Here is a 14,690-nt window from a genome sequence, read left to right as displayed (position 1 = left end):
GGATTATCTGGTCCATACTGCCACCATGTAGGTGGAGTATAGCCACACGACGTAAAATTAGGCTCACTCTGTGCTACACACATCAAAACATCGAACATAGTGATAACTGGTTGACACATGAAGAGTATTTTGCCATTGATGACTTTGTGTTGTTAGGATTGAAACAAGAACAGTTGGAAATGAAAAGGCCTGCCAATGTCAGCTGAGTGAACGTTTGAAAACCGAGGTTACATCAACACAGTAAATAATACGATAACAAAAAGAGCTGAAAATAAAAATTTTCGACAACATACAATGGAATTTGTTAACCAGCTGAACTATAAGGCCTAGTCTGCAAATGTGTAAAAATATTTCTTTTATACAAATAGCATGTGTCTCTGAGATGATGTACACCGTATAAATGAAAAAGTTTAATTTTTTGTAGTCTTTTAACCATTACATATGAAAGACTGTTAGTATTACGTGGAACACCAAATTCATTCTTTAAAAACGTGTGGTTAATCAATACCAAGCGATTAAAAGTTAGCAAGTCGTCTGCTTCACTCTCACCCACCAACAAAACCACAGACAGGCTATGTTACTGTTGCCAGAGCCCTGCAGTGACGTCATGTGATGAAGAATTTTTAGTTAGTTGTACATAAAATGAGTAACAAGCTTATCAATTTGCTGATTTCCAAAGGCTAATAAGGACATGCTTGGTCGTACTGCTGTGGAATGCTCCCAGGTGTTGGGTGATGGTGTCGGTAGGAAAGATTTCCACCAGACCACTCAGTTCGTGCTAAATGTGTTGTTAGTGAGTGCGTATTAAATCGGGTGGTTCGACACCTACCTAGCTACCAAGATAGAAGATGCTATTTAGATTTGTTTTCATTGAGTTAAAAAAATTAAAACCACTTTCTAGTTGTAGTAAATGATTGATGACCAAAGGGATTTTGCATAACATAACTTGTAACATAACGATTTCTTTCTCGGAAGCGAGGTTATGGTCGAAGCGACAATGATATCGACACCCACTTCGCTTCCAAAAGAGACATTGTTGTGTTGTAAGCTACATCATGCAAACCATGCCAAATCCTACTATCCATCAATCAAACACATATTCTAGTGTAAGTACAAGGTAGTTTAGATATTTTAACTCGGTGAAAACAATCCTATATAGCAGTTATACTCAGACTGGCGAATATTCGTGACAGTGTGCTGCCATTTTTTAAATCGTGACTTCACAGTCTAAAGTCACAGTTTGAGAATCAATTAGATTATGGTTTGTTTTGATGAAGTTCAAAGATCGAAACTACTTCTTACTCGCAGTTAAATACGTTTTGAAACATGACCCAAAAGATGACACCGTTTGTAACAGAACTACATGAACGACTTTCAAACATTATGACAGGTGATTTTGACAGAATTGTCTATGAAAACAAGTTGTATCACGGAAAAAAGCAAAACAAGTGACAAGATCAAATGGCAGTAGATTGTGAAAACACAGAGCTTTCATTTTGCAAAACAACTGTCGCGATTGCAGGTTTAGACTAACCTATAAACAAGATAATTTATCTTTGGGAAATGTAGATAATACTACAGTATACTACAGGTATACCTCATGTTACATCACAGAGGCCTGCCCCTCTGGTTGAAATTTCATTCGCAGGAGTGAATTGTGCACTGTGGTCAAAAAGGTCAAATTAAGGTTATTAAATGTCGAAATGAGTAGTTTTAATGACAGGGTTTCATTTATAACAATGATAATTAAAGATTTATGCATTTGTATCCCCCTTGAGTATATGTGATATTAAGGGCCACTCACCATCTGGACTGAAGAATGGTTTGTGGAATGGGTATTGGGACATGTTTAGTTCGTGGATGTTTTGTTCGTGGACAGTGTGTTGTGCTCGCAAACGCAGTACGCTTCGTGGAAAGGACCTCTGCACGAGATTTCCATGCATATGTCTTATATAAGAACAGTTCCTAATTCTGCAAAGCAGTGTTAGGGTTAGGTGGAGAGCTATGAGATTGATTATAATGATATGTGTGTGTTGGATGTTGAACGGTAGACGTTAGATGAGTTGGTCATAATCGGACCTCAATGGGATAATGCCAGTGACCGGTGTCTTACACTCGTTAGTTTATTGTAGACAGACAATTGTGGGGAAATAAACTTTGGGGTTGGATAATTGGAATTTTGTTTTGTAAATTCCACCTGTGAGGAGATGATAGGGTTTTGTTTGTTGGATTCTTTCTGCATTTTTAATAAGCATGCATTGATTACTGATCAATATTTAGTTAAAAATTATCAATCTTTTATGATCCATATTAATAACAGAGTTGTATCAATTTGAGCCTGGACTCCCATCTATCTTGACAGACTGCTGAATTAGTCTCCAAAGCCCTTGTAAGTTATTGGACACAATTTTAATCAATATTTATATTTACACATCAAAACACTGATTCAGTTTAGCTACACATTCTTCTTACTGAATCTGCTGAGGACTCCATATTTGTGACCTTCATTCTTTGTCTGCTCTCGGTACTTCTCCTGTTTAAGTTTGTTTGACTCCCGAGCTACTTCTCTTCTCAAAGAGTCCTTGACCTCTTGTTTCCTGTGTTCGACTTTCCCTGCCTTGCTTTTGCCTCTCATCTTGTATCGTGGGGCAAAATCTGACTTCTCCACCTTTAGAAACTGAAAAGTCAAAATGTTAAATAGTGAGCTAGTGAATCAGCTTTAGTTAAAAAAATACAGCTCAAGACAGTATTAATGTTGGTTTTAGACTACACTTTTATATACCTTCACATGCCCAGATAGTATGTGCTCACATGCAGAATAACTATTACCCAATGAAGAGTGAAGCCGATTTCTGGTGTACCTTGCCGTAATATTGCTGGAATAATGGTAACCGGTGTGAAAATAAACAACCCCCACTATTACCCATTAAACAGATCAATTTATTCCCGAATTATCATTTTCAGAAGTAGACAACCCAAGTAGTCTTTCATATCAGATACTCTTTCCCTGTACACTGGACAGTTTTTCCTTGTTTCTTGTTTTCTTTCTTGTTTGTTTATGCAGCCACACTCAACAATATTCCAGCGTTATCGTGGTGGTCAATAAATAGTCAATTCTGAACAATTCGTCATCAATAGCATGAGCATCAATAGCATGAGCATCAATCTATGCAAATGGGATTACAGTTGTGCCCCGTTTATCTGAACCTCAGATATCCGGAAAACTCGCTCTCCGAACGGAAATTACTTAAAACGAATTTGCAGCATTGTAAAATTACACACCTATCCGGAAATCCATTTTCACATACAAAACACTAAATTATGTGCATTTTTTTGTCTTGTATATTCGGATGGCTGAGCACCTGTATGTTTACACACGTGATTACCGAGGTCCTCGCATGCCATAACATGAAAGAAGTCGGCAGTCTTTGAAGTGTCAGAAGATTAACTACCTCTGAGTAGCAAGGTGACACTGAGTTTAATTTTGAAGTATGTCAATTTGTGGATCCCTATAATTAATTAATCCGGATGATCAAGCAAGCCTGGACAGCTGTGAGCGAAAAGACAATTGCTAACTGCTTTCGTCATGTGGATATTATCCAATCAAATGAGGACCCACAAGAAGACACAGCCTTGTCGGAACTTCGCAATGCACTATGATCCTATGCACAAGTTGCAACTGTGACTGTTACTGCCGATGATCTTGTGAATGTCGACAGTGATGAACTGACCGGCGAAAGTCCTCTCGCTTTTCTACACAGCCAGTGCGAAAAGCTACGACTGATTTCTTCAAGCGCACATTACTGCATGAACAGGTACAAGACATTTTATGTATGCACTGATATTTGTTTATGTGTAATCAATAAAGATTATGTCTGATGCCTACTATGTTCTCTTCTTTGTACGTACATATGGCCCATGGTTCAGATATTCGCTTATAAGGACAATTTCAATAAAAACACAAGTGTTCGCATAAACGGGGTACGACTGTACCTCTTATGACAACTTCATTGGTGGTTGGTTGTACATTTGAACACTGTCACTTGTCCAGGGTGCACCACTTTCCATACCTGCTCCTGGTTTATCTATCTTGATGATGTTCGACTTACCTCCAGTTTATTCTTCTCTTTGATCATCTCATCATAGCTCTTCGCCTCAATCTCGCCAACTTTCTTTGTGTCTAGTGTGATCATATCTGCAGGAATCTGAAAAGGAGATCAAATCGTGTCAGACACTCACACATGGGTCAAATATCACCCACAATTTCATATATGTCCCTTTTGTGGCACACACTTATCCACAAAATACAGATCGTTTTCTTTCAAAGATAGAAGTAGTACAGCAGCTGTTCATGAAAAACAAAACAGGTTTCCCTAAACATGAAAAGATAAAATGCTGATCGCAAACCCCAAAAAAGAAATACCTTGTCAAGCAGCATCTTGACCTCAGCCTGTCGTCGCTGTTTCTTCGTTTGGTATGGATTCACCTCCAAAGCATCAAAGTTGGCTTCTCCAGACCCTGTACAAATAAAATCGGTCATAAAACTCATGCACTAGACACTAAAAGCACTGACCATGACGATAGCAGCTTAATTTAAGGTGAGATGTCTGTTGAGTGAGCAGATATTTAGCATTATTCAACCGAACAGTCTTCAAGAGAGCTAGGTCAGTTTTGCAATACTTAGAGAAGAAATTTAGTTATGTCTTGGTGTGATTTAAGAATGTACACAAAGTCTACACACTAAAAACCTGCAGATCCCAGTACCACCAAGGTATACAAATCTGATGAGCAAATCACAATGCATAGACCAACACTAATGATCATAACACTGATGTTTAAAACAAAGCATGGACTGGCACTCTCTCTGATCTTACTAATAATCATGTTACAGCTCAATCTTTAGGATTTAGAAACCAAATCCGATTTAGAAACCAAATCCTGCTATAGCTCCTGTAGTGACAGCACATTCTGCCAAACAATAACTATCAGACTTTTTGTCTCGCATTAAAACCCACTTGTTCAGGTCGGCATACAACTGAATACCCTTTGTCATAGCTGTTTTTCTTCAAAACAGACATGTGTGGACTGGAAAGAGGCAAAATTCAAATAACTAATTAATGGACAACTCCATCTTGTTGCTTCTCCTGCCGAGGAGGATCTGGTGAAACCATACTGCAGACTTGGCAGACTACAGACCTGGAACAAGGAGGCTGGCAAATCCCTCTGAGTGGCTCACACCAAGAACATCTTCGTATGGACAGAACTGTACACTTCTGATGGATGATGGGATACGATGCTGCATGTACGGGGAGGTAACTCTCTGTTCACAGCAGTTGTTAAACACCTGAAACAGTCCATGTACACACCCATCACATTATAACTTCAGATGATGGTGCTGTGATTGGAAATGTATTAAACTGCTTTCAACAATTCCCCAAAAATCACAACCTGAGACAAGAATGTATTTCTGTTTTTATGTGTATAAACTTAGATAAATTCAAACTTATTTTATTTCTTGTTTTACAGATCCATCAGTCGTACTTTTTCATGTATAAGAAAAAAAAAAACCCTAAAAAAATAAAATCCTACTGTTGTTACTGGCCAGAAAAGTAAACTTACATGAAAATCGTTTTTCGATTGTACACTTACTTCATAAATTGCCAAAAGTAAAATACTATTGGTATGCAGAAGGAATGTTACTTTGGTGATTCTATCTTTTTTTTCTTATGCCTTTACATTTTCTTAATCCATAAAACAAGAAATAAAATTGATCTGGCCTAAATAAGCACTGTATGTCAACAATAACATTTTCACACATTGCTAAAAGAATACACATTGCTAAAAGAATACACAGCATTCTATCACACCTATGACAGTGGAACACATGAGACTGACCTGGACGACGTTGCCCATGCCGGCTGCAACCATTCCCTGCTGACTGAAGGCAAGGGAGCCTGCCCCTGTCTGCAACTGGTAACACTGTAACATCCTGTATGTCCGCAGATCCCAGATCTTCAGTTTCCCATCAATCCCAGAGGAGGCCATGTATCTAAAAACCGAGTGGGTGAGTGCAGGGCTGAGTGAGTGAGTTTAGTTTTGCACCACTTTTAGCAATATTCCAGTAATATCACAGTAAGAACACCAAAAATGGGCTTCACACATCGCATCCATGTGGTGACTGCAACCTGTGTCTTTGGCTCACTGAGCGAACACTTTAACTACAAGGCTTCACAACCATCCCAAGTGAGTGAGTGGTATCGCAAGTTAGAGCATAAAAAGGGACTGGATAAGTAATATTATGCTATCAATTTTAGTCTTCAGATATTAATAATCTTAACAGAAAAGGAGCTAAATTTCAAATATTTTTTTACCATCAGCGTAATGAGAGATTTCTTAAGAGCTATGAAAGGGAAATAATAGTTTCATGGGCTGTGTCACAGACAAACACACCAAGTGTAATACAACATTTCATTTACCCAATAATTGAAGAAATTCAGTCCATACAGTAAAGAGGCAGTACAGGACAATTAACAGTATTTTTTCATGAAATGTTCCAAGCAAACACTTACTTTCCTGAGTTGTCTACGGCCAGGGATCTCACACTCCCAATGTGGCACAGCAACTTGGCTGCATAGCTCTTTAGGTTGGGAGTCCACAAAGTTACAGTACCTATACACACAAATCATTAAATATTGTCAATATACAAATCATAAGTGAAACTTTACAATGCCTAGATCAGTATTCCAGTTATATTTGTTTGTTTGTTTGCTTGTTGCGTAACACCACACAGGGCATATTTTAGCTACTTGGCAGCAGTCCTAAATAATCAAGTGAGCACTGATCTACACTGATATATGTCATAGTGAGCACTGATCTACACTGATATATGTCATAGTGAGCACTGATCTACACTGATATATGTCATAGTGAGCACTGATCTACACTGATATATGTCATAGTGAGCACTGATCTACACTGATATATGTCATAGTGAGCACTGATCTACACAGTTAAATGTCATAGTGAGCACTGATCTACACTGATATATGTCATAGTGAGCACTGATCTACACAGTTAAATGTCATAATGAGCACTGATCTACACTGATATATGTCATAGTGAGCACTGATCTACACAGTTAAATGTCATAATGAGCACTGATCTACACTGATATATGTCATAGTGAGCACTGATCTACACTGATATATGTCATAGTGAGCACTGATCTACACAGTTAAATGTCATAGTGAGCACTGATCTACACTGATATATGTCATAGTGAGCACTGATCTACACAGTTAAATGTCATAGTCATGTCATAGTGTAACATGTATGAAGTTGACAAAACTAGAAACGTAATTGGAATGAACTTGGTTTAGAAGATAATATGTTTCCTGCAACTAAGTATGGACCACCTTGGATGACTTGACTGCCAAAACGCAGAAACTTTAAAGCTCTTTAACGAAAGTCACACAGAGGTAGGAACGCAATGTTACAATGAAACATGAATTAAACCATGGAGCTATACATGATGAACAACTACATTTGGCTGAGCTGTAAGATGGTGTTACTAGCTTGTACATTCTGGTGCACCGACATCTGCTCTTCAACATTAGATTGTTAAATACAGCATCTGAATAACAACTATATTGATCAAAGCATGACCTGGTGATCCTCTGAGGTTGGTTTCTAGTGTAACGCCACACTCAAAAATTGCGTTTCTTTAGCATTTCAGTGAGTTAGTGAGTGAGTGATTTGAGTTTTACGCAGCACTCATCAATATTCCAGCTATATTGCAGCGGTCTGTAAATAATCAAGTCTGCACCAGGCAATCCAGTGATCAACAGCATCCCCACTGTTCTACCGTGGGTTGACGAGTTGATCCGCAGTATAACTTAGTTGCTATTGACTGCTGCTGTTTCTTCTCACCTCCTGGGTGACCCAGATGAACCACGGCATTGCTGCGGTTTTGACACATGACGTCCAGACGGCCACTGTTGGTGTAGATTCCAGCCACCTTCTTCCCGACCGATGTGTCCACATATGTCAGGAAACCCTTCGCACTCTGGAACAAAGGGAACATTACTGATATTCAGATAAGGTATTCTCACCTAAATTTTTATATCAACTTGACACAGTGTCATAATACCCTTAGATCAACCATTGTGGTATTAGGTACCAGTGATATAATCACATTGGCGCCAAGGTTTAGTGAGTATGGTTTTATGCCACTTTTAGCAATATTCCAGCAATATCATGGTGGAGGACACCAGACACACATTTATTCAATGTGGGTAATAGAACCTAGGTTTTTGGCATGACAAGTGAACACTTTAACTCCCACCAGCACCTTAGCGCTAAGATGACATTGTACTTCCTTGAGAAGTAACTTCCCACATGTACTCACTGCAGTGGCTAAGAGGAAGTGATACGGCAGGAACTCCATTCGCAGAGCTGTGTCAATGGCTTTTAGGCAGTGCAGCTCGATGCCCTGGTTGTCATAGATATACGTCCACTGTCGCTGGGCAACAGCAAACATGGTCTCCTGGTGGAGCCATCTAGGGAGAGAATGGGGGACCTGTACTAGTTGTAGAGATGGGGATTTAAGTAAGACTGTGCAGCAGATCATTCTGTCAACACATTACGATTTTTGATGAACTTCCTCTTACACAACAATTTTGATACCACATTAAACATATACTACACAACTCTTGGTAAGAATAATATCATAGCTCATAGGTCATTCCATTTAAATACAGTTGCCATGTTATGAGAATCAGTCTTGTCTGTCATGGAAGGTTAACAATGTCCCTATCAAAACTGGACCAGTATATCAGTTAAACTTTTAGTATCTGCCTCAGAAATTTGTACATCCAAGGACATGTGAAAGCCATACTCCAGAATATATATACAGTTGTGTAGGAATTACTGTCAGTTTGATTCCTTTCCAACTTAAAAGTATCAAGGACTGCTTCAGAACTATCATTCTCCTGTGAGTGAGTGAGTTAGTTTAGTTTTAAGCCACACTCAGCCATATGGCGGCGGTCTGTAAATAAGAGTATGGACCAAACAATCCAGTGATCAACAGCAGGAGCACAGATGGTATTAATAAAAAAAGTTGTTAATCATCATGTTGTATGTTACTTCTTCTATCTATTTCTTCTGAACAAACACCTACTTCACATCATTCACAGTTTCCATGACATTGAACTCGCACATGAGTTTCTTTGTCTGCCAATCAAAGGCAGCCATGTGACCTTTGGCCCCACCCAGCAAGAGATGTCTGCAAACAACAATTGTAGTCATTCAGTTCACAGTAAGAAGCAAAACTGTCATCAACAAAATCTGGCAGCATGAAAATTGTTTCTTGTAACATTGCCATCAAATCAACCTCCGCAGGAAAATATGTTCTGAAGACAATTTGCATCAAGGTTATGTTCACATTATGAAAATTGAAATCACAGTCTATATATATAATCAAGTCTAGACCAGGCAATCCAGTGATTGCAGTTGGGGATGCGATGACACGTGTGAACCAAATCAGCAAGCCTGACCACCCGATCCCACTAGTTGTTTTTTGCGACAAGCATGGGATTCTGAGGATTAAATTTGGGAATTGATTAAAATATCATACTTTGGTTCCTTACAACCGATTAGTAATCATAAAAAAATCACTTTGAAGATACCTATTCAGGTTGTTATTGTAGGTAAGTATAACATGATGCAACTTGCTACTTTTATGTGATGATTACTATATCATGAACATAAACATCTGGGGTCTCCAAGAAATGTTCAGCCGAGACTGTCAGCTAGAGAAGTGAGTTGTCAGGCCCTTACAACTTCGAAAATCTGCTCCATCATCAAGTGGTTTAAAGACTACAACAGCAGTTCCACAATCATTTGTGTTCAATTATTAAAAAATGTGATCAACTGTTTGGTGGCTGCGACCAATCTTTGATTATTTCAGTTAACTGGAACACTACTACTTAAGACTAATTTTAACCCAGAACATCACAGCTGTTTTCTTACGAACACAAAACAATCCTCAATATGTTCCCAACATACCTCCCATTCCGCGTGTAGTTTAACTGGTATGGACCAAAGTCTTTCAATATCAGTTCAAAATACTGAAATGAAATACATTATTTTCTGATCAACAACATAAGAACAATATTGAGATAATACAGATACTGACAATTCATAACAGCTCATGAAAACTTTACAACATTACTATCATCACTGTTCTCATATCCATGTTAAACTAACAGATTTGTATCATGGCCATTTTGAGGCCATTCATTCAAGGGAGACAACTACCTTCCACGTTTCTGAAACTGTCAATAAATTTCATAGATACACATCATTTTTGAATGAATTTCTTGAAAGAGATCAGGAAAAATTTTACAAGTAATAACAAAACCTGTTATAATTTCCTTTAAAGAATGGACCAGAATGCAGAAAGAATACAACAATGGGAATCATTTGAAAAGCCTATTGCGGTATACCAGTAGCACTATCTGTGACAACTCTTCCCTAAACTCACCTTCTGTGCACTGAGAATGTCTACAGAGTCGACAATATCCTGCTGTGTTATGTCAGCAGTTGTCTCCCCCTCTTCTGCTTCTAAGAATCTGCAACAGATTAAACAAGAACTACATTAATCATAATTCATTAATCAAAATCCCTGTTATCCAGCAAACTGCATATCCATTCTGTTATGATAAATACCCATGATCTTTTCTCCATCACAGTCTTGTCGTGGACTTCACCAGCTTCAGAACAACTCTCACCTCGATTTTTGACCAGAGCTAACATTCCAGGTGTGACCACTGAGTAGTCACACCTGTTAAGTGGTTGTTGATAAGCTGTCCCTGCGTGGCCACTGACACAATTTAACATGTGATCTCGAATCATGAAATGTAACTCGCCTCGTTTGCAGGCCCACATACAGCACCAGACTAGAGCCAGCACCAGATTATATCTAATTTCTTATTGATGATGGTTATACCGAAGGTTTCTAATAAGATGTTGAATCTCTGTTGCCTACCTGTCACAATCACTGCTCTTACATCCGTGACTTGTGCACACATCAATTATTACATGTACATCACAGTCTGAGAAGTAGTTATAACTCTGGGAGAAGAAACATCAAAACGTTCAAATAATGTCCAGGACACTCAATCTGAAGGGTGGACACATAGTTAAAACATTTGTTAAATAAGAAGTAAAACAGTAACAACATTAATCAGTCCCTAAGTGGCCACTGTTCTCTGGACTCTGAGCTCTGGCTCTGGCACTGCAATTAACGTTTGTGTAGTCTAGTGAGTGGCCACTCAGGGAATACACCCTTACTTCGAACCCAGCTACATCAGACAGGATATATGTCACCCTTCCCGCATACATCAGACAAAATATATGTAACCCTTCCCGCCTACATCAGACAGAATATGTCACCCTTCCCGCCCACATCAGACAGAATGTGTTTCACTCCCTACCCATCCTACATCTGACAGAATGGGTTTCACTCCCTACCCGCCCACATCAGACAGAATGGGTTTCACTCCCTACCTGCCTACATCAGACAGAATGCGTTTCACTCCCTCTCCACCTACATCAGAAAGAATGTGTTTCACACCCAACCGCCTCACATCAGACACAATGCGCTTCACTCCCTACTCGCCTACATCAGACAGAATGTTTTTCACTCCCTACAAGCCTACATCAGACAGAATGCGTTTCACTCCCTCTCCACCTACATCAGAAAGAATGTGTTTCACACCCAACCGCCTCACATCAGACAGAATGCGCTTCACTCCCTACTCGCCTACATCAGACAGAATGTTTTTCACTCCCTACAAGCCTACATCAGACAGAATGGTTTCACTCCCTACCAGTTACATCAGACAGAATGTGTTTCACTCCCTACCTGCCTACATCAGACAGAATGTGTTTCACTCCCTACCAGCCAACATCAGACAGAATGGGTTTCACTCCCTACCTGCCTACATCAGACAGAATGTGTTTCACTCCCTACCCGCCTACATCAGACAGAGTGCGTTTAACTCCCTACCAGCCTACGTTAGACAGAATGGGTTTCACTCCCTACCCAGTTTCCTCCTGTAGCAGCAGCTCCGCCCGAGCAGCCTGGGACACAGCGAAGTCAACCCTCCGCTCCTCCTGCCTCAACCTGTGACTGTCCAACCTGGTCCGTGCCTCTGTCTGAAGTGTGACACATTCAATACAATGGCTGCACATTCGTATAAACACACAGATGGACACACAGTCCCCCGTTCTGCGTTGTTGCTGGGGACAAGATTACTCATATCTTCCCAGTCAGGATTTCAAAAGCTTTTGCAACAGTGCACTCCATGCAATAATATTACCATCACAAATAAGTGAATAGACTAGAAGTACAAGTCACTTGAAAAGTTTTAAAATATTAATCAATGTTTAGTATCACCTGAAGAGGGTATTTCTGATTCCCAAGTACTTACATGGGTCAGTTTCTCAGCTCGCTGGTACTTCTTCAGCTTCTCCTCATCTATGGGGACATCCCCTGGGTAGGGGTCGTCTTCCTGAAAGAGTGAGTGAGTGAGTGACAGACGGACGGATGGAGGGAGACTGCTGGGTTTAATGCTGCTTTGAAAAGTATTTCAGTTTAGAGAAAGAAAAACATAAATGGTTCTGGTCAAAAACACTCATGCAAAACCTGTCAAATACACAAATTCTTACAAACCTAGAACAAGAGTCATCAGAAGATGACATATCCCCCCGGCCCCCACATATCTGAAAGGACAAATCATCTGACAGTTAATTGATGTTTTCTTAGATTAAATGCCATATTTATGTAAACAGCAAAAGGCATCACTTCAAGATCTCTCTCATATATCTGTCAAGATCTTTCGAGTTGTGCGCTGAAAATGAAGCCCATCCCTCTAATTTGAGACTAAGTCAGAACTGTTTCCATGGAAACTGGGAAAATGATAAATCACAAAAATCTCTAAATAGCAAAAGGCACCACTTTGGGGTCTACCACACATCTCTAAAGTTTTGCAGAAACATATTGAACGGTTTTTGAGTTCTCCTCCAGAAACGAAGCCCACCCTCCCATTAGACTAACACCAAATTGTTCCATCAATAAACAACAAAAATATACACGCCAAAACTGTATAAATAGCAAAAGGCAAAAGTACAGGTTGAGATTATTATATCTATCAAGTTTGGTCTAAGAATATTGAACATTTTCTGAGTTCCGGAAACAAAATGATTAAGGGCGGGCGTCTGCTAACAATGTGCTTGGCTACTTATTTAACCTCGAAAAACGCAAGAGTACACAAACTCTGCTGTTGGCTCTGAGCCAGTGTGACTAGAAGGGGTAGGACATTGGGCGACGTCACAGTATGTCGCCAGACTTGAACGTGGTTGTAGTTGGTTGGTATGGTGTTGCCACACAGTCTCAGGATCAACTTGCACCTTGTAAGACACTGGAGCGGATTTGTCCACGACTGTACCCAGTATCCACTCAGCACCTTCTCTATAATTCCTTGCAAGTACAGGCTGATTAGCTTCAAAAGTTTCCATTCAAACTTTGCCTCAGTCTCAGTCTTCTCATTACAAGTAAGACGGCAGGACACTCTTATGTCGAATGTGGCATGTTCCTATATCTCATCAGGGACACTGCTAATTGCTGCTGCAAAGATGCACCACAGTTACTCACATTTTCATGTAAACTCTGTTTTAGAGTTTGCACAAACATCTCTGCCATCCTGTTAGTTGAGAGGTGGTAAGGCGAAGACCTAATGTGTTGCACACCATTCATGATCATGAATTGCTCAAACTCTCTTGACACAAACTGAGGGCCGTTATCACTCACAAGCAGCAGGGGTAGACCATGTCTACTAAACAAACTGCGCAGTGGTTTTATCTGATGTTGCATTCATCACCACAATTTCAGGCCACTTACTATATGCATCAATCACAACAAAGAACATTTTCCCCATGAATGGTCCCGCAAAGTCTACATGGATCCTACTCCATGGTCCATCCAGATACTGCCAAGGGTGTAGAGGTGCGGAAGGTGGCTGGTTCTGACACTTCATACACGTCTCATATGACTTCACTGTTTGCTCAGTCTGCTCATCCAGGTTGGGCCACCACACATCACTGCACGCTAACGCCTTCATTTTCACAATGCCCTGGTGCCCTATATGTAGCTCATGGAGAACCACAGAACGTAGGGGAATAGGTACAATCACTTTCATACCCCACGAGACATCCTCCCTGAACTGTCAGTTCATTACGCCTGAAGTACAAGGGTTGTAATGATGGGTCTTCAGGCTTTGTCCATCCCGTTAGTGTATCGTCCATGGCTTGGGATAAATTTTTATTTTTCTTTGTTTCCTTTGCAACTTGTGATGACTTAAAGGGGCACTGATGCGGAGCGAATAATGTTTCTCGCCAACGGTCTAATTACGAAATCAAACCGCAAATTGGTCAGCGCCCGCTCCTTCGACCGTGACGGACGAAGGAACTGGGCTCCTGTCCATATTAGCAGAATTTCTTCACCTAAACATTCGGGAGGCCGGATGCCCATCATATGCCATTTGTTTAAAAATATCCATGGTATTCGTTGTCTGATCGTAACCAAATATCCCAGCAGTGTAGTTCTTTTCGGATGCTTGGATGGTATA

General features: G+C 40.0%; 1 protein-coding gene across 1 annotated transcript in view; it reads right to left on the bottom strand.

Moving 5' to 3' along the window:
- Positions 1-2,390: 2,390 nt before the first annotated feature.
- Positions 2,391-14,690, bottom strand: part of LOC137273221 (WD repeat-containing protein 46-like) — a 19,003-nt gene continuing 6,703 nt past the window's right edge. Inside the window, exons 3-15 of the mRNA XM_067805726.1 lie at positions 12,495-12,575; positions 12,107-12,219; positions 10,544-10,631; positions 10,066-10,127; positions 9,179-9,283; positions 8,408-8,558; positions 7,930-8,065; positions 6,570-6,669; positions 5,896-6,049; positions 5,197-5,344; positions 4,424-4,518; positions 4,110-4,205; positions 2,391-2,677 (exon numbers count right to left, since the gene is read on the bottom strand). Of these exons, the coding sequence (XP_067661827.1) occupies positions 2,456-2,677; positions 4,110-4,205; positions 4,424-4,518; positions 5,197-5,344; positions 5,896-6,049; positions 6,570-6,669; positions 7,930-8,065; positions 8,408-8,558; positions 9,179-9,283; positions 10,066-10,127; positions 10,544-10,631; positions 12,107-12,219; positions 12,495-12,575 (1,551 nt within the window). The 3' untranslated portion in view covers positions 2,391-2,455. The remainder of the gene's footprint in view (positions 2,678-4,109; positions 4,206-4,423; positions 4,519-5,196; positions 5,345-5,895; positions 6,050-6,569; positions 6,670-7,929; positions 8,066-8,407; positions 8,559-9,178; positions 9,284-10,065; positions 10,128-10,543; positions 10,632-12,106; positions 12,220-12,494; positions 12,576-14,690) is intronic.

The sequence above is a fragment of the Haliotis asinina genome, chromosome 2, assembly GCF_037392515.1.
Source record: "Haliotis asinina isolate JCU_RB_2024 chromosome 2, JCU_Hal_asi_v2, whole genome shotgun sequence".
NCBI classification, from domain to species: domain Eukaryota; kingdom Metazoa; phylum Mollusca; class Gastropoda; order Lepetellida; family Haliotidae; genus Haliotis; species Haliotis asinina.
This window is presented reverse-complemented; position numbering and strand designations above follow the sequence as displayed.